This window comes from Sinocyclocheilus rhinocerous, unplaced genomic scaffold (genome assembly GCF_001515625.1).
Source record: "Sinocyclocheilus rhinocerous isolate Xijiao unplaced genomic scaffold, SAMN03320098_v1.1 scaffold1881, whole genome shotgun sequence".
In the NCBI taxonomy this organism is placed as follows: domain Eukaryota; kingdom Metazoa; phylum Chordata; class Actinopteri; order Cypriniformes; family Cyprinidae; genus Sinocyclocheilus; species Sinocyclocheilus rhinocerous.
The window spans coordinates 416,994-437,546 of NW_015635041.1; the positions used below are offsets into that span (position 1 = coordinate 416,994).

Sequence of the window (20,553 nt, forward strand, 5' to 3'; positions counted from 1 at the left end):
TATTAGACTTTAAAAAATAACTTCTAATTTAAGTGAACTTAAAACAATCTTCATATAAACCCATTATAATAAATGTCATATTTTCCTGTGCCCTTCAGCAGAATACAGAAATTTAAATTGAAGTTATCAAACACTAAATTCTAAATTAGATATAGATGAATCCTTAAAGCTATAAAAGTTTTTTTTTTCTGTTTTTTTCTTTGTCCTTTGATTAATAGACATCACAGCAGCTGGTTATTTGGTTGTTTTGGATGCTATTTCTTTAAGAGCTGCCGCTGCTGAACGTGACGCGGATCTGACACGCATCATACTTTCTTTCAACTCTTTTTACCTTTTCTGACCCACATCAGGTCTTAAAGTCTCTAGATGAGTGCGTTAGATGAGTGAGACAGTGCTGGACTGCTCCAGGACAGCTTTGAAAACCATTTCAGAGACATGTTCTTAAATGTGACTCATATAAAATATATTACATGCATGCACAGTTTTAAGGCAGCTTTAATCGACTTTTTGGTAACTTCATGACTTAACTGACCACGACATTGCATGCACGTAGTTTATTTTGCGCCTTTGTGCATGCAATTGAAGAGCACGCGCTGCTGCGAGCACAGTACCGTTTCCGCACTCGCTTGACTCGCGCCTGACGCTGGAGTGAAGTGGAGCGCACGTCTGAAATGTCTCCCGTTCTCAGACATTCTGAGACTGAATAAATGCACTTCTTGTCAAGAGAAAAAGTGACAGAAGCAGCAGTTGTGAGTGGGGTGGCCAACCCTAGCCCCGCCCCTGCGGTTTGACCAGTGTGGCGCTGTAGCGCAAGACTGTAATTCAGCCCAATTCAAGAGAAGACAGCGCTTCAGAGCAAACGCAGCCAAACCGGAAGCTGCTGAGCTGTGTTTGGATGAATATGTCAATATATGCTGCGCTTTGCTCCCAATAACAAAATAAACACAACAAGACCTGACAGCGGTGAGAAAGCAGCAGTTAAGAACGCATCGGATTACAGCGATGTTGGTGTTTGCACGAGCTCTTCAGTTCGATACTCCAGTAAACGTCACGATTTTTTAAATAGACTAATGCTTTATGCAGTAGATAGCCTTAAATCAAGCAGCTTTATAGTATTAAACATGAAAAACCAGAGTCGGTGTCACTTTCAGTTAGAATTACAACTTGATTTTCTGTTATAACGCAGCTCTCCAGTGTGGAGCTACCTAATGATAAAATCGTTTTATTAGTGAGGAAAATCATTACTTCATGAAAGTGAAATAATCAACGATTAGTCGTTCTAATAATCGTTAGATTAATCAATTATCAAAATAATCGTCTGTTGCAGCCCTAATGCAATCAGCTTGAGGCACAGATGTGAAATGTGTTCCTTACCTATTTCCACATCTTCATCTCCATCTGCCTTAAAGATGTAAACTTTAATGACCTCCGAGCTGAACTCATCCTCTTTCGAGCCATCGTCGTCCTGGCCCACATCTGCGGTGATCTTTAAAGGTGCGTCTCCAATGTCTAGCTTTTCCCCAACCTCATCCACTGCAAAGAAGCCAAACATCAAACACTGATGTGGATCCAATTAATCCATCTACAGGGCTCGACAGTGCAAGCATTTCACTCGCATTTGTGACTAAAAATAGAGGTGTACGAACTGGAAAATGTATTTAGGAGCATGAGTGCAAATACAACAGCCTAACTTACACAGTAGCCTATAACAAACTTATTAATTTCTTCCAGTAATTTATGGAAAAACAGAGATACAGCCTCATATGATTATTGAACTTTAAAAAGGCAAGGATTTAATTTAAATGAGCAATTGCAATCAAAGATTGCAATCAACCTTTAAAAAGAAATGCAATTTATAAACTTCAGTGACGATGCGACACTGCCTCAATTGTGCAAGTGACAACTCCTGTGTCAACTGTGCAGCTCACTTATAGTGCAGACGCGATGTGATTTGAAGCCATTTGCGTATTTTGAGAGAAAGAAAGAGCGAGTGCGGTGATTCCTGCGTTTGTGAAATTATGTCTCACAGAAAGTTTTCAAATGACTTTATAAGTTAATGAAGAAATATGAATTGCACCTCATCTTCAGCATTATAATTATTTCACCCGCGCCGGACAGAGACTGAGACGGTGCCGCTGCATGTCGCGCCAAACCTCTCACGGCAGCGTCATCAGCTTGAGATCGGTTTATGAGATTGGCTTTATAGAGACCGCTGATCAATCATCCCCAAGTGATTATCGGCCGATAGTGATCTGTAGCCGATCAATTGGAGCACCCCTATTTATTTTTCAACTCAACCGTCACGGAATGGAACGCACAGGATTGTGGGATATCAAAGGCAGCGAAGGATACATCTATGCTGCCTTCAAAATTGGATCAGAAGAAGGTACCTCCGGAGACAGAAAGTAAAGCAGAATTTGGATTCGGACGTGCCTTGATGCCTTCCTGCCTTTAGAGCTTTCGGACGCAGCCCATGTACCGCGACAAAAGCCTCAACGACTATTGTGAAAATTTGATACCATCACATACCTAATGTCCATACAATTTAATAAGACTATAAATAATTACATAACTAGCCTATTAAAACAAATCTGAAGCAAAATTATTTAAAAACCTTGTGTACATTCTGTATTCTGATTAGGGATATGCCGGTATCAAATTTTCATGTTGCGATTAATTGCTAATGCTTTTATTACGGTATACGGTATTATCACGATATTGAAATTTAGTTTAAAAAAAAAGTGCTGTCATAATACAGTATAACAGGTTTAATAACATTTTTCTTATAACAAAAATAACTGAACATTTAGCAATAAAGCAATACAGAAAAATGTACAAAGTTAAAAGTTTTACACAGATTAAAGTGCAAAAGAACTATAAAGACCAATAGGTATCACTTTACAATAAGACCTCATTAGTTAACCTTAGTTAAAACATTAACATTCTCAATAAGCAATAGCTACATTTGCGCCATCTGCTGTCAGAGAGTGAAAGTGCGCTTTCCTCCAGAGCGTCTCTCACATGTTCCGCCATGTGCTTCTCGTCCGCGCTTGTTTACATCAGAGTGCGCACCGCACGTGTCTTTCACGCAGCATACAGCGGTGTTGTGCATTTTGACCAGTTGATGGGAAAAGTATTCTTAAAATGCATTCAAAATTCTGAATAATTTGTAATATATAATTATTCACGGTATTTAGAAGTGCCCACGATAACAATATCGTGCATATTCATTACCGTGATATATCGCATTACCGAATACCGGCACAAGTCTAATACTGATCAATTAAATAATTGTGCTTGTAAATGTCTCCTTATATCCCCTTATTAAGCTAAAACACATAATTTGAAAAATTTGCATTGCGCACCTTAATGTTTTTAATGCGCTGCTAAATTTTTCAACTGAAGAGCACATGTGCTTCTTGGGAAAATGGTAAGCGTCAAGCCCTGATCCATCAATCCACGTAACAGCAAACTCACAGGAAATCATGAGGTAGTCCTCCGAAGTGCTCTTCGCATCCTCCTCCTCCTCATCGATTGCTTTAATGGTGACGTCAGACGCCTGGATGACCGTCTCCGTGTCCGTCACCATGACCTCTGCGGACACCAGCTCGTGGTCCAGCGGGCTCTGATCGTGAGGAGACATGAGCTCAGCCACAAACACCTGATCGGGCACCGTCTCCTCGATCAGGTCAGCCGTGCCGCCCAGAGCCTCTTGGATGGCCACCTCGGCCCCCAGGATGGACTCGGACATGATCACGCCCTCGGTGGTGAGGACGTCCTCGTGACAGATGTCGGGCCCCTCCACCACCTCAGCCTCCAGCATGATGCCCTCATCCGACACCATCACGGCCTCCGGCACCGACACCACAATGTGCTCGCCGTCAATGTGGGCCAGGCCTCCCATCCCTGCAACTGCACAGAGGAACATCACAATACATATGTCTGGATGTACGGTCAAACCAAAATATATTCAGACACCAGATATCATTTTTGATATTTTATTGTACTAGTGGGTGCAGGACACTATAGTTCATTTATCTAAGTGAGGATAGCAAAATAAAGTAAACTGTGACATGATATTTTTAATGAAACATGAAAGGTTTCTGTTTCTCTATTGAAGGTAAAGGTAACCAAAACTTAAGTAACCCCAAAAAAATCATAAAGGTGCCTTAAAAAGAATCCATATAAACTGAGCAGTTTAAACCACGTCATGTGAAGAGACATGCTAGCTTTAGATGATGAACCGCTTTGGTTACATGGACATTAAATGGAGAGATAGAAACCTCTCAGGCAGAGAATCTGTGACTGCTCCACAATACTGTAAAATAAATAAAGGACTGCTGTGTGGTAAAAAATATTATTTTGATGTACATAAAATATAAAACACACCAAATGGCAGAAAATCCATCACAATGGATTAATATGAATACACTCAAACAATTCATTCATAATTAATCATCTCTTCACGTGAGAGTAAACGCTTGTATTGCTATTTAACAAACCTTCACATCTGACAGTAGTTCCCGTCACGTGAAAGCATCACAAACATGAAGCAAATCTGTGACTCTGGCATCTGGGAGGAGAGTGTCTGAAATAAACAAAAGAAAGAAATATTATGTTCATAATATTTTATGCAATTTAGAGACTACCTCGGGGAGATTTTAATGACAAATTCTTGTTTGTTTCCAAATATAAAATTTGGAATATCCTAAAACGTAGATCAATGCAAAATAAACTGTGGTTTATAAATGTTTACATATATGTGTGAGACTGTTTGTCATTTAGAAAGTTCATGTGACAATGAATTCTTACCATTATAACACTTTTATTAACATTATGTATGAATGCAGTAAAATAACAACTGAATTAATAACAGTAAGGCGGCTGGCCATAATTATATACGGTTAATACTACATTAGACTTTAGTAATAACAACTTGAGAAACATAATGCTGTGAGGGGATTTCCAACATGACGTCATATATCCCTATTTGGAAATAAGTTGAGTCCCTGAACAGACGAACGGTAACGTAATATTTAAAAATAATAATAATTGTAGAGTCTGAGAAAGTGTGTGAAATCGCTGTCAGTGCTTTTGATCAGGGCAGTGATTATGATGATAAACAAGTCAACGCATACCGGTGGCGAATTTACGATTCCTACTACGACGAAGGCTTGACTCATGAATATTAATTTAGTTACGTGCCCTTACGCACCACGCAACGTCTGAACGACTCTATTAATATTCATGAGACCAGCCTTCGCCATAGTAGGCTTCGCAATTGAGCATACCCGGTCCATTCGTGGCAGTTTCATCGAAACATCGACTCAATACAATTACAAACATACACAAAATACTATATTAGGATGTAAGATCCACTTTAATATACCAGAAGAAACCAGTTTATACGCAGTTAAAAGCTTGCGCGAATGCAGCCTCGTTACTGCGCCATCTTGCCCTCCGCCATTACACTACATGCTAAACGGCTAATAGCATTAGCTACCTAATATGGCGACACGTAAATGACCAAAACACAACCCGGAATACAACAAAAACGCGACGCCCAGATTTATTTTCTGTATTTACTTCGTACATGCTTGCTTTTTGCGCCAAAAGCGAGGCGCGTGGTGGCCGCAGTGACTAGTTTTGGCGCGAGCGCTGGGCGCTTCCTCGCGCTTGAGCGCAGCGCAGGCCGACAGGGCCGCCGGCGACCGTTTCACAGACCTGCTGCACAAATCCAAAACGCTTTACCTGCTCCGCGACTGCCTTCGGAGCGCTGAAGAGTTTCGGATCCCCGCGAATCTGTCGTGATTTATTATCGTTAATTTTCCAACGGTAGCACTACTGCGGCCTGTACATTGAGGATCCCCAAACGCTCTTTTCCAGGCCTGAGCCAATCACGGTGCTCGATTCGTTGCCTCAGCCAATCAGCGTACTCGTTTCTGAGCCTCAGCCAATCAGAATGCTCGTTGACAACAGCAGAGGGAGGGGTAGAGCGAACGCGCGGCACGCTTTTACGTCACCTCATATTACGATAACATTGCGCTTTCTTCCGAAATAAGTTACAGTGCAATTAGCGTGATGCTGTATGAATAGTTTACACGTTCAAACAAAACATGTACTGCAAATGTATTTTGGCTCCTTTTGATAACATAATAAAGCCCTTTCAGTTACTTGCCAAGCAAGGGAGGTTCCCTGGAATGAATAAGAAGGCTCTTCTGTTAGGTTTATTGCTGAAATTGATTTATTGATTTTCTGAGGCACTCCATTATCATTGCATACTCATATATTTCCAATTGTACTGGCTTAGTGCATATTTAAACCTAGACTATACAGGCATCACACTTCCAGCTGAAGTGAAAGTGTAGTAACTTCAAGCACTGAAGTAAGGAACAGTAGTAATGCACCGAGGCACATTGCTGTGATCTCCATTAAAATTAAATTAAAATTAAATTATTTTCTTCTCTGAGGTCAATTTTTGTGAAAACTATTGCTATGTCTTGACGATACAAAACAGACACATTTCTGGCTTTACAGAATACAACGATTCCTTCATCAAATTAAAAATTCTCACATTCTCCCCCCCCACAAATAAAAATAATATATCCTTCATTTCTAAAAATAGATAGACATGCAAAACCAACATCAGGTTACTCCACAGCATTTAGGAATTAAATTCCACACATTGTTTCACAAAAACAACAAGTATTACAGGACATCAAACCTTTTTCATTATTCAAGTTCTCATACTCCCCCATTCTCATGAAAATACAAGTATACTGATATCTGAAAATCAAGCAGATATTACAATTTGTTGTCGTCTTTGAACGCAAACTGTGTCCGATCCATTGTTCCTCTCGTTGTGGAGGCTCCGGTTTTAGGGATTTTTCTCTGCCATGTCTTTCTGAGGAAAACAGCTGAAGTTCTCAGTATTTCAGTAACAACCATCTTTCCAGGCCTCGTCAGCGACGGGAGCGCACGGTTTGCTCATTCCCAGTGATCTGCTACGGAGACACAGTAACCTCAGTCCCACAGAGCTTTCTCAATGGCTACCACTGCAGTCTATCTGGGGCGCGTCTCCCAAAAGCATCGTTAGCCAACTATGGTCGCACGTTCCGTCGTTACCAACATAGTTCAAGGATTCGGTGTTTCCCGAAACCATAGTTCAAACGAACATTCGCAAACTTACGTGCTTGAACTACAAGTCTCGAGCTGTGGTTAGAAGCATAGTTTCTTGTTAGTAAGACATATGGACTTCAATAAATTCTGCTCTTGGGCACAATAAGCAAGATAACATGCAGTACGATCTACACTACCGGTCAAAAGTTTGGGATCAGAGCGATTTTTAATGTGTTTTACAGGAGTTTCTTCTGCTCATCAAGGCTGCATTTATTTGATCAAAAATACAGGAAAAAATGTAATATTGTGAAATATTATTATGATGTAAAAAAGTTTTTCTGTTTTGATATACATTAAACTGTAATGTATTTCTGTGATGCGCAGCTGTATTTTCAGCGTCATTACTGCAGTCTTCAGTGTCACATGATCTTCAGAAATCATAATAATATGCTGATTTATTATCAGAATGATGATGGAAATTCAGCGCTGCATCACAGAAATAAATTATATTTTAAAGGATATTAAAATAGAAACCATTATTTTATATTGTAATAACATTTTGCAAGATTACTGTTTTTTTCTGTATTTTTGATCAAATAAATGCAGCCTTGATGAGCAGAAGAGACTTCTTTAAAAACATTACAAGTCTTACTGACCCCAAACTTTTGAGCGGTAGTGTATATATTCCATTCTATCTAAATATAAATGCATTTTAATCCATGTATTTTAGCACGTTCTCAATAAGTGCCATTTTTGAAGAGTGTGCATGTGCATAAACACCTAAGGGAACCCCAGAGTATGACGCAAGAGGAACCCCGCGATGAATCAAACATCAAATAAAGCAAAATGACAGGGAACAAAAAAAAATAGTAAATTAGTCATCAGGTGCCATGCTCAATACAGCAGCATCTTAGAGATGTCTAATCGGTTAAATAGCAGAAGTTATGACGTCATTAGTCAATGGCCCTATGTTGTTGAACGAATGTGGTTCAAACGACGGAGATGCGACGGTGTTCGGGACGTCATTAGTCAATGGCCCCATGTTGTTGAACGAATGTGGTTCAAACGACGGAGATGCGACGGTGTTCGGGAAACAGTCGTGACTCGCTAGTTCGTGGTTAATGAGCGAGTTGCGTCGCTGTACGGGAAACGCACCCCTGGCTGATCTCGACTCACCTCCTGGGCGTCTGTGGAAGTCTGCCTCTGGATGAAGGTGAAGCGGGTGTCAAGCCTCTTCCTGGCGTTTGCCGGGCGACAGCAGCGGAGTATGACGCCCCGTTGTTGGGACCGGGCGACTGCACCCTCCTCAGCCCTCCCTGGGCACTCGCTGGCCCTTTGACCTGCTGTCGCAGCGCAGACATCGAGCTGACGGGGCTCAGGGCTTTCATGGGAGTCCGCAGATAGAGAGGGGACTGGCCATCAGCCCTCATCCTCGCAGATGATACACCTACAAGAGCAGCCAATCACAAACACTCCTGTCAAATCCACAGCTATTACATTAATAGTCAAAATATACAAGACGATGTGTTTTACCCAACTGTCTAAATTTTACAAAAAGTGTAAGAGAGACTTTCACACTGACAAAAATCCAAGAAACGGGTTCAGAATCACAAGCCATTATTCTGCCCAGGCAAGCAGAAACCTGGCCCTTATTTTTAAAGATGTGTGCAGAACGATCCTAAATGGGTTTCCCAAATGCTCCTACAAATGATTTTGAAAATGTTCCTGAATGCATCCCTTTTTTGCAGTTATCTTAAATAGAAGCGCAACCATCTACAGAACACCCACAAAAATCCCTAATGGTTCAGAAGTACAGCACTGGGCAAGAAAACCGAGAGAGACACTTTTGGAAAATGTGTGTGTGTGTGTGTGTGTGTGAGAGAGAGAAAGAGATATTCCAGGAATTCACAAACATGATCTAAATCAGTGATGCAATTATGACAAAGCAGTTAATATGATTTGTGCCTTTAATAAATGCATATTTAACATGATTCTGTACATTTCTATTTCAATAATGTTGACTTATTTTAAATTTACTGGTATGAGCGCAAACAGTTTGTAAAAGTTTTCTTACGTGATGTGAAAAAGAACATTTTCACATCAGTTTTTTCCCTTAGTAAGCCTTGATCTGTTCCTCACTTTTGACCTGGACCATTGGAGGGAAACGTTGAGCTGGAGGATGTCTTGGTTGTGGTGAAATACTCAAGAAAAGCTGGATGCCATCTGATGAACAAGCTTCTGGCCAAGGCAACAGTCTCAAAGCGAGTGACTGAAGACGACATTCCCTGAGAAAAACCTTGGATAACAGAGGTTTGTAGGGACATTAAACGTCTTAATACCAAACAGGTCTCATCTACTCACTAGTCCACTTTTAGGAGTTTAAAGGCCAAAGTATACTTCTGTTTTTAGCAAGCGGCAACCTCCCGTGTGAGAGTTATGAGAGAGCCACAACTATAGTTTAAATTTTCATCGGTTATAACTTCTGGACAAAAACAGAGCAGACGCTGGAGAAAGACGACGCTTTCTAGAGCGCATGTGTCAACCACCTGGATTCACGTACACCTCAAATGGTCTATACTTTGAAAGGCTACGTGTACGACTGTGCGCGTACACTAGCGTACACGTAAAAAAAATGACGTATACTTGGGCCTTAATGCTGGTGACACTGAAGTCATGTGACTCTGGTGTTCTTTTATAGCCTACATTTAGCATTTTTACTTCTGGCAACTGTACTTAGGCTTCAAAATACATAAAAGTTGTGCTCATTTGTGAATACGGCTGGGTAAAAAAATATTGATTTCTTGATTTTAATCGATTGTCATTTTTACGAAACAATATCGATTCTTAAATCCCAAGAATCGATTATTCTAGCCTGTTTACAGTTAGCGAACGGAACATTGTAGCACACCTCCCATCCAATAAATCGCATTTTAATTCGCAAAGCTTCACGATTTGTTACTTTTGATATGAAAAAGTCTCAGATTTCACATTCTTACCATTTTATTACAGTATTCAAACAATAAATGCTTTTGGTTATTTATTAATGTGGAGCGAAAGATCGCTGTAGCGCCTCAGGTGCACGTGAACCGATCATCTCCTCCGCTTTAATGCAGTTACAGCGCAAAATAAACATGAATGAATATCTGAAGGTATGATAAAAGAAAGACTACACCTTGCTGAAATCCGTAGCCTGTCTCATGTAATCGCTCAATCAGTGTTTCAACCGACATCAATGTAACAGCTTGTAAACATATGTCATGTAACGTCACATTTACCTCAGAAAAAAACATATTCTGTGACCATAAACTCGTTAGTCAGATAGAGAAATTAACTCTAGAGAGGAGCATTTTGCTAAATATATGCACCATATAATATATTAACTATAATTTTTACTGTTCTTCAATGTTTATGTTTATTATCCGGTGACGCGCTGCAAAGCGACGGCCCGCTCTGCCCACTTTGGGCTTCAAAAAGGCTCTTCGGAACTCTACAGGTGACGTCACGGACACTACGTTCATGTTTTTATACAGTCTATGGTTTTTACGCATACGCGAAGGGTGCGTGTACAGTGTGCGTAATGCAAATAAGTATGTGCATTCTGTATGCGCACCATCCCATTTTTGTAACGGTGCGTAGTTTGTATGCACAGGTCACACATGCGCATTGCTTTGGTTTTGCACTAATCAGTTTTTCCACAAGGTGGCAGCACTGACCCGGGACGATATTTCACAGTAGAAAATGAAACAAAAAAGACAGAACAACAACAACAACAAAATAGCGGAGACTGCAACAACAACGGGTGACTGCACATTGACAAACGCTTGTGTGAGAGTTATGAGAGAGCCACAACTATAGTTTAAATACTGATCTATTATAGATCAGTGGGCGAGACCCTTTTGGGGTAGGGGCATGTTTGTTTTTGTGATTTCAAATGTCAACATTGGCTACCAGAAATCGCTTACCCCACCTTTAACTATGTGATGTAAATTTGAGACAAACTCAAACAGGTGCATTTTTGCCCCATATCTTGAATTTTAGGGATATTCTAACTGTTCTCTAGGCTTCATTACGCAGTGAGTTGTTGCTCTGCCTCATATTTGTCATCAAACTGTATGAAATGTCAGATGACCCACATAGGTCTGGGGCGGGGCTAGTGCGTTAAATGCGTTAACAGTTAGCGAACGGAACATTGTAGCACACCTCCCATCCAATAAATCGCATTTTAATTCGCAAAGCTTCACGATTTGTTACTTTTGATATGAAAAAGTCTCAGATTTCACATTCTTACCATTTTATTACAGTATTCAAACAATAAATGCTTTTGGTTATTTATTAATGTGGAGCGAAAGATCGCTGTAGCGCCTCAGGTGCACGTGAACCGATCATCTCCTCCGCTTTAATGCAGTTACAGCGCAAAATAAACATGAATGAATATCTGAAGGTATGATAAAAGAAAGACTACACCTTGCTGAAATCCGTAGCCTGTCTCATGTAATCGCTCAATCAGTGTTTCAACCGACATCAATGTAACAGCTTGTAAACATATGTCATGTAACGTCACATTTACCTCAGAAAAAAACATATTCTGTGACCATAAACTCGTTAGTCAGATAGAGAAATTAACTCTAGAGAGGAGCATTTTGCTAAATATATGCACCATATAATATATTAACTATAATTTTTACTGTTCTTCAATGTTTATGTTTGAATAAATCCATCATGTTTTTATGACAGCCACCATTTAAATGTTTAAACGAATTGGAGTAGAAATATAATTATTATGGCAAAATTTTAATCTAATTAATTACATGATGTGGCGATTAATTATTAGACAAATTAATCGCACATCAAATTTGGCTGAGAAATTACTCCCAAAAGATCATTTAAATTTAAAGAAGACATTACAAAAAGTAGCTTCAGCAAGAAATATTTTTGTTTAATAAAATTTATTACATATATTCTTTTAGACCATGAGGGTGAGTAAATGATGACACAATTGTCATTTTTGGGTGGGTGAACTATACCATTAATAACTTATTTTATAAATTTTATTATTTTTACTATGGAAATATGAAATTATTTCTTTAATGAAATGATACTCTAAATAATAAACTAAAACTGCAAACAGGTGCATTTTTGCCCCATATCTTGAATTTTAGGGATATTCTAACTGTTCTCTAGGCTTCATTACGCAGTGAGTTGTTGCTCTGCCTCATATTTGTCATCAAACTGTATGAAATGTCAGATGACCCACATAGGTCTGGGGCGGGGCTAGTGCGTTAAATGCGTTAATTTTAACGCGTTATTTTTTACCGTAATTAATTAATCTAATTAACGCGTTAAATTACCAGACCTAATAATTATGTAATGTTTACTATTATAAAAAATTTCATTGAGTGTAATTTAAGTATTTGTATATAAATCAGTTAATTTTAACCTTTAATATTATAGTAATGTAGTGCCAACTGACTTGTGTAAATTTTACAGTATTAGTTTAGAGATTTTTTTTCCTTGAAAAAATTTGCCATGTACTGTACCTGATATATCCAGAATAATCTACATTGAATTGAATCTAATCGAAAATCGAATTGAAAGCTTGTAAGTCAGAATCGAATAATGAAATCGGTGTCAAAACCCAGCCCTATTTGTGAAGATTATGCTGAACATGTGAGAATCATACATTTTTGTTGTTCACAGGGCCTATTTTCTACAATAATCCAGCAGCCCATGGAAAAATCCTTTTGATTTTTGTTGAGGGAACCAGGATGATGCTACTCTAAGTCTCCACCATGGATGGTTTGCTGAACGTTTGACGCATAAGGCACACAAAATGGGAAACACTTTTGGAGTTTCAAAGTCGTCATCTGATGGGATGAATTCTACAGGATTTCTAGGAGATGCGTGTCGCGTTCTTCAACGGTCCACCTGGAAATAAAACCGTTGTGACACCAAACCCCCTTCACAGAAGAAGAAAGCCGTCAATGTTTACAACTGTGAAAATGAGTGCATATCAGGATGAACTAAACACTGGATTTTCAGAAGTATGGGAATGTCACGGCACAGACTCTTGATGACCTGTATTGTCAGTTCAGCAATGGTTTAGAGTGAGGGAGTGATCAGACAGAAACCAGACACACACACACACACACACCTGTGCATGGGGCTGTGGACGCTGTGTGTTAAAGAGATAGTTCACCCAAAAATTAAAATTCTGTTAATTACTCACCCTCATGTCGTTCCAAACCCGTAAGACCTTCGTTTATCTTCGGAAAACAAATTAAGATATTTTTGAGGAAATCCGAGAGCTCTCTGACCCTGCTTTAGACAGCAACACAACTGCGATGTTCCCAGGTCCAGAAACGTAGCAAGGACATCGGTAAAACAGTCCATGTGTCATCAGGGGTTCAACCGTAATGTTATGAAGCCACAAGAATACTTTTTGTGTGAATTAAGTCGTTATTTTTTGTTTTCTTTGCACACAAAAAGTATTCTTGTAGCTTCGTAACATTACGGTTGAACCACTGATGACACATGGACAGTTTTACCGATGTCCATACGTTTCTGGACTTGGGAACATCGCCGTCGGGTTGCTGTCTAGAAACACTTTTGGAGTTTCAAAGTCGTCATCTGATGGGATGAATTCTACAGGATTTCTAGGAGATGCGTGTCGCGTTCTTCAACGGTCCACCTGGAAATAAAACCGTTGTGACACCAAACCCCCTTCACAGAAGAAGAAAGCCGTCAATGTTTACAACTGTGAAAATGAGTGCATATCAGGATGAACTAAACACTGGATATTCAGAAGTATGGGAATGTCACGGCACAGACTCTTGATGACCGAAGACAATGTTATTGTGGGTCTGTTATTGTAGGGACATGTACTTTACATTTTCAAACCCCAAAAAAATGACGCTGAACAAAGCTGTGATTGGCTGTGGCATGTCTGTCAGACGGCTGAAAGCTGCGATTGAGTCCAGACCCTTCTGCTGACACTAACTTCTGAGCTAGCCTACAATAATCCATCATTGCTGCAGGCTCTATTAAAGACATGATAGAGTGGCTCAAACTGCCAACAGGTTTTAGGAACAGACTAACGGCGTGAGAGAGAGAGAACAGATGGGACGGGAGGAGAAACTGACCCAGCAGTGTGTAGGATCTATGTCTCACAACAGACCCACCTACATGATGGAGACACACATCAAACCCGCACATTCCATGGAGGGTTTTCGAGGTTCGTCTCCCCAGCCATCTGCAGTCGTAAAACTCATGCCGGGTCAGTGAAGGTGAAGCATTTCCTGGACTGTTTGGCTATATCTCAAGATACGCTAAAAAGGACAGTACTTTCACGGTGCTTAAAAGCGTTTTACGGGCTTTCAAGGACCAGATAGAAATACCCTCATGACCAGTGGACGCATAAATTGCTAAACTCCGATCAACAAAAGAGACAATTTTATAGCTCCCTGTCCCGCAGGAGATTCTCCAGCAGACGCTCAGAGCAAACATGAGCGTGAACGAAGGACCCTTCCCTTTTCGTCCATGTGTCATCAGGGGTTCAACCGTAATGTTATGAAGCCACAAGAATACTTTTTGTGTGAATTAAGTCGTTATTTTTTGTTTTCTTTGCACACAAAAAGTATTCTTGTAGCTTCGTAACATTACGGTTGAACCACTGATGACACATGGACAGTTTTACCGATGTCCATACGTTTCTGGACCTGGGAACATCGCAGTTGTGTTGCTGTCTATAGCAGGGTCAGAGAGCTCTCGGATTTCCTCAAAAATATCTTAATTTGTTTTCCGAACATGAAGGTCTTACGGGTTTGGAAAGACATGAGGGTGAGTAATTAATGACTGCATTTGAATTTTTGGGTGAAGTATCCCTTTAAAGGCACATCATCATGGTCCTGAGGACTGAAGAGGGGTGAAGGTGAAGGAGCGGGGTACCAACCTGTGGGGGACTGGGGCAGATGGGACGTGCGGTTGCCTGAGCTCTGTAAGTTAGCCTCCATGCTGCGGCTGTTTCTGACTGCGTCCAGAGACTGCAGGCCGCTGCGCGGGGTCAGGTTAGGCATGCTGTGCCTGAGCTCCTCTGAAACCACACACACGGCCTGCTTAACACACTCACAACACTCACATGCTCAGTCCTCTCCTCTTCAGGTGAGTGCAATAAGCATTAAAGGGGTCGTATCATGCAAGGTCCACCTATAAGCTTTAGCCTTTATCCAGAGCCTTCATGACTTCTGAACATGTCTTCACATTAGTAACAGTGCTTTGTTGCGAGCTGCAGCTTTGCTGTCAGATCAGTCAATAACAGCATCTTCGCAAAGTTGTGCTTTTGTGCTGAAATGTGCCGCTCGAGGTGTCAAGATCAGACTGAAGTGATCAGGGACTTTCTTTCAGCTCCATTTTGTCATTAGTTCTTCTAGTATTTAGTAGAGGTGTAACGGTACACGTATCCGAGTACCAAATATTTTCAGTACGGGTCTTTCGGTTCGGTACGCATGTGTGCCGAACAAATACAGTGTAGCTTTAGCCACCACACAAGTGGAAATTCATTGGAAACTTTCAGTTTTATACATTGTTACTTTTGATAAGAAACAAAGTCTCATCTTTCAAATTCAAACAATAAGTGCCGTTTTGGCGCTCTTTGATGAGGCGAGACAGATCGCTGTATAAACGCCTCAGTCCCAACAGCAGCGTGATCATCCCTTCATCTCTAGGGCTGTGCAATTAATCGAAATACGGTTTCGATTTTGATTTCGGCCTCCGATGATTATGAAATTACAATAATCGAGATAAAACGATTATTGCGCCCCATTCCGCCCCCTTCCTTGCACTTTCACTCCTCCATAAAAGCCCAATTTCACGTGCAAATCAGTAAAATCATGTAACCTGACTTGCAAAATGTGACGTTTCTGATTTATTAATGTTGATTAGATTTATTCATGTTTTTGAAAGTGCAAACTTGCGCCGTCCCTCGGGAGGATTACGGTTGATGCGCTCAGAGACGGAACAGAACACGTACTGTAAAGTCAACTTTTAGCTAAACGGTCAAATGCACGCAAAAATGTGTCAAAATGCCGCGCTTAGTGATTATTCACGTAAACCCTCATCGGTTATGTAATAAACGTAAACAGTTGAGAATGAAAATACGTGTGTAAAGGCCCGTTCACACCAAGGACGATAACTATAAAGATAACGATAAAGATATAATCGTTCTCAGTATTAAAGAACAGCAGAGTCCACACCACAGCTATAACGATAAAGTGCTAAATAATCGTGATTACAATATTGACCAAAATAATCGTGATTATGATTTTTGTCATAATCGAGCAGCCCTAACTACTGGTTTTAAAAATCTCATTTAAAAACTACTTGTAAAATCTCATGCCTCAAGTAATCGCTCAAACAGTGTTTCAATCGCGGAAAGACGTCAATAAAACCGCTTGTGAACAAAATGTCACGTAGCATTTCATTTACCTCAGGCAAGTCTTCAGTGTCCACAGCTCGTTAGTTCGCAAGAGAAATGAAGTCTAGAGAGGAGCATTTCACAAAATATTACACTATAAACTCATATTTTACTTTACCTGTTAGTGATGTACATAAACTGACGGTCACCCCTGATAAGCTACTGCTAAATATTGTAGAAACTTAATTTTCTGTAAAGTTGCTTTGCAACGATTTGTATCGTTAAAAAGCGCTATACAAATAAACTTAAATTGAATTGATGTCTTATTTAATGTATGTTTAAATACATCTGTTATTAAACAAGTTATGACAGCCACTGTGTAAATGAATATATTTCAACAACAAATAGAAATTTTATAACTTCTGAGAAGTTAATCTAAAAACTGCATTAAGTGCAATTTACATGTTTGCAAACAATTTGAGTTGAGTGTTGATTATTATATTGAAAAATAAATAATAATTACATTTAAGTTTGGGCTTGGTTGTTATGTCCGTCTTATCGTAATGTAAAAGGGTTCACTATAGTTCAGAGCTGAGGTAGATTTTTATCCCTAAGAAAATTAATTAAAATTTAATTTATTTAAAGGAGGAGCAATTTGTACAGTAAACCATTGTTTAATTTAAAAAAAAAAAAAAAAAAGAAACAATTTTATGTTTTTTTTTTTTTTCCCTGCCATACCGAAGCCATACCTAACCGTGACGTCAAAACCGTCATGTTAGTGTACCGTTACACCCCTAGTGTTTAGGAATAATAATATCTATCCACCTCACCGCAAAGTTTCTCATCACCCAACAGGCAAGACTGCAGTTCTAATGAGCCTTTTTTTAGCTGAGGTTTAAGTCTTAGCTCAAGTTAGCCGAGTCTTTTTGGACAGGGGAGGAAGTTTTGAGTTCTGTAAGTTACAGCATGTTTTTAAAGTAAATTAAACTCTAATTTACTTCTGAGACTGTCATCTGATTTCCTATGATAAAGGGGTCATGAAATGGAGAATCAAAATGTCCTTGATATTTATACATAAGAGTTTTATATTGTAACAATTGTAACCAAAGTTAATATATTTTTGTAAAAGTTTTAATATTTAAAGGTTTGTTTGTCATGTGTTTCAATGAATTATACTTTCCAAAGGTGTAACAATGAATAAGTATTATAATTTATAATAACTGTGGGTACAATTATTCATGAGATCATATAATGCATTATAAGGCATAAGTAATACAAAACCTTTATAATGCATATTATATAAAGGCTTTAAGTGAACTGTTGCTAAATATTTCAATTAGAGTTTTAACATCAGTAATTTTCGTCAGGAATTTACTTGTGTTTCTGAAGGAGTTAATGCCCCTTGAAATTTGTGTTTTTGACAGAGATTAAAAATGAGGATGGAAAATTATCTTTTTTTTTTACTAATATGTGACCCTGGACCACAAAGCCAGTTATAAGCATCAATTTTTTTTAAAACTGAGATGTATACATCATCTGAAAACTGAATAAATAAGCTTTCCATTGATGTATGGTTTGTTAGGATAGGACAAGATTTGAAAATCTGGAATCTGAGGGTGCAAAAAAATCTGAATATTGAGAAAATCGCCTTTAAAGTTGTCCAAATGAAGTCCTTAGCAATGTGCGTCTTAAGACTGGTTTTGTGGTTCAGGGTCACATATTTGAAAGTTTTAGAGCAAAAAATGTCATTAGCTAACTTCAGAAACAATGTAAAGATCTGAAAACACATTGCATGCATGACCCCTTTACATGATAATTATTTGTTCTACAACACAGCATTAATGTTACTGGATGATCAGTGCATCCATTATTTAGTTCATCAATCAGCATCACAATCAATTCTGTTGAACAAGCAATTTGCCCTAACAAATTTGCCTTCGATTTCATGTGTGATGGACAGTGCCCTACCCTCGCTCTTGGGCCCCGGGCCCCGCAGCGAGCGGCGGGACATTCGTGGGCGGCGGGGCGAGCCGTGGGAGGAGGGCGAGTAGCGCTGGAGCCGCTGTGGCAGAGAGCAGCACTCGTCCTCCTCGTCCTCCTGACTGTAGGAGTCCAGCTCCTGGTCGCTGTAGGTGCCTCGACGCAGAGACTGCAGGGAGCCCGAGGAGCTGCGGCGCGAGGCCGAGGTAGAGGCGTAGTCATGCCGGAGACCTGAAAAACACCACCAAAGGTCAATAAAGGAAAATAAAGCTTAAAGCTGCAGTCCGGAACTTATTTTGGTTCAAAATGATCCGAAATCAATATTTGAGCAAGTACATAACCAGCCAGTGTTCAAAACTACCGCCTTACTTTAGCCTGATTCACAACGGTTAGCTTATAATACTGTTTTGTAATTTGAGTGGTACTGGTAGGAATTTGCGGGAAATTCGAGCATGGCACTGCGTCATTACGTCACGACTGTAAACATAAAGATTGAGTCCCGGCTAACAGGCTATATCGCACATGAGGATGCTGCAGGTGGATCATTAGTCTTTTCTCACAGCAGCTGGAATAATTATATTTATCATTTTGATGGCGGACTGTAATGCAGAAAGGATTATGTGTTTATGAAACACATGTGAATGAAATTAAATTATATTCCACTTTTAAATGTGCATCTGATTACAGATAGCCTGGGATTACACAAGATCTGTATTTTAAAGAGAACCAGTACGAAGGAAGAATAATTTGCCTTTTGGGTTAAAATAATTTCTTAATACGAAATTCGAATGGACTGAACAGAAATTGAAATCTACACGCTAATACACACTATATACACAGTCACGCAATGCTGATGTTGTTAACATTAACCATTTGAGAACAAAGTATAACAATAATAATAATTTGCATGGTTTGATGTGACATGAGCTAATTAACTGATCTTTAGATTTAATCACCATTGGTAGCGCGATTTATTGTAATGCTTTTTTACTCAGTTGGTCAGAACAAAAGTGGCAGACTTTTTACTTGTTCAGATTCTTATTTGGGTCATATATTCCAAGACATAGGCTAGAATCTGTGATTCCCAAGTACAGTATCCACACAAACATGGTTACAAAATGGTTTTTTTAATGGTTACAAAACATTAGATTCATTCGCGCTGGAGCCGTGCACAACCCACGTAAAGATGATCATTCTGCAAATAACTGCAATTGCAGGTTTTCAAACAGAGATGGCGACAAAGAGGCAAGACTTACGGACTGCAGCTTTAATGTGAAACTGCAGATGGTGCAACATCAGTATCATTATTACAAGTCAAAGCAAACTTGAATGTTAAATATTAAAGCCTTGATGTTGGTATGATACTGATGTATTTAGATTATTTGAGTATTTAGGTGTATCTCCGCTTTGGCACAAGTTAGGGCTGTCAAATAAAAATTCGAATTTCGAATATTCATCGAATTTAAAATAAAAATCCACGTTCCAATGCAAAAACGTTGCATTCGAATTTGAGGTGTGCGTCAGGCAGCCTTATCAGTGGCGCACGAGATGCGATGACGATGTAAGTGTCGTTGCATTTTAATGTTTTTCATAGCTTATCCAGTTGAAAGCACTAGATGCGGCGCTGCTGTGTTGTTCACTCAAAATATTGTGGAAAAAGAGAACATCAATGCGGAGATTATGTTGTTTACGTCAAAACTGAAACCAAGCCGTTCACACAGAACGCATATCTCATTTTCTAGAGGGACATCTATCACCGTTGCACTCGCGTCTCGCACAAGAGAGCCGCATGTTTAGAAAACCATGTAAAATTAATGTAAGTTCAACTTTTAAAAAAACATGTCTCAAAACTTTATGGCGGTTTTTCCCCATCCCACTGCATCTCATGCTTTTAAATGAAAAAAGTACTCTTTGTGATTGGTTTTCAGTCCTTTGTATTAAACTATGCATACATACATGATGCTGTTTTGTTTATATTTGTTTAAGCAACTGAATTAATTATAATTGGTTTATAAACATTATTTGAAACATTATGCACTTTTTTT

At 39.4% G+C, this 20,553-nt stretch overlaps 2 protein-coding genes and 1 long non-coding RNA gene across 6 annotated transcripts in view; all 3 read right to left on the reverse strand.

Moving 5' to 3' along the window:
• LOC107746312 (zinc finger protein 711-like) overlaps positions 1-3,907 on the reverse strand; it is an 11,336-nt gene extending 7,429 nt beyond the window's left edge. For both annotated transcript variants that reach the window (XM_016560454.1, XM_016560453.1), the window contains exons 1-2: positions 3,478-3,907; positions 1,375-1,533 (exon numbers count right to left, since the gene is read on the reverse strand). In XM_016560454.1, coding sequence (XP_016415940.1) covers positions 1,375-1,533; positions 3,478-3,904 — 586 coding nt within the window. In that variant the 5' untranslated portion in view covers positions 3,905-3,907. The remainder of the gene's footprint in view (positions 1-1,374; positions 1,534-3,477) is intronic.
• Positions 3,908-4,297: 390 nt separating this feature from the next.
• LOC107746327 (uncharacterized) lies at positions 4,298-5,938 on the reverse strand. The gene is made up of 3 exons (XR_001640680.1): positions 5,752-5,938; positions 4,503-4,588; positions 4,298-4,318 (listed from the first exon to the last, which is right to left on the reverse strand). It is a non-coding gene; the product is annotated as an uncharacterized LOC107746327 (long non-coding RNA).
• Positions 5,939-6,226: 288 nt separating this feature from the next.
• Positions 6,227-20,553, reverse strand: part of LOC107746313 (SLAIN motif-containing protein-like) — a 34,362-nt gene continuing 20,035 nt past the window's right edge. Inside the window, exons 6-9 of one of the 3 annotated variants that reach the window (XM_016560456.1) lie at positions 18,497-18,739; positions 15,068-15,208; positions 8,296-8,566; positions 6,227-7,001 (exon numbers count right to left, since the gene is read on the reverse strand). In XM_016560456.1, coding sequence (XP_016415942.1) covers positions 6,935-7,001; positions 8,296-8,566; positions 15,068-15,208; positions 18,497-18,739 — 722 coding nt within the window. In that variant the 3' untranslated portion in view covers positions 6,227-6,934. Of the gene's footprint in view, positions 7,005-8,295; positions 8,567-15,067; positions 15,209-18,496; positions 18,740-20,553 lie in introns of all 3 variants that reach the window. The other 2 variants (XM_016560455.1, XM_016560457.1) reach the window with 2 other exon arrangements.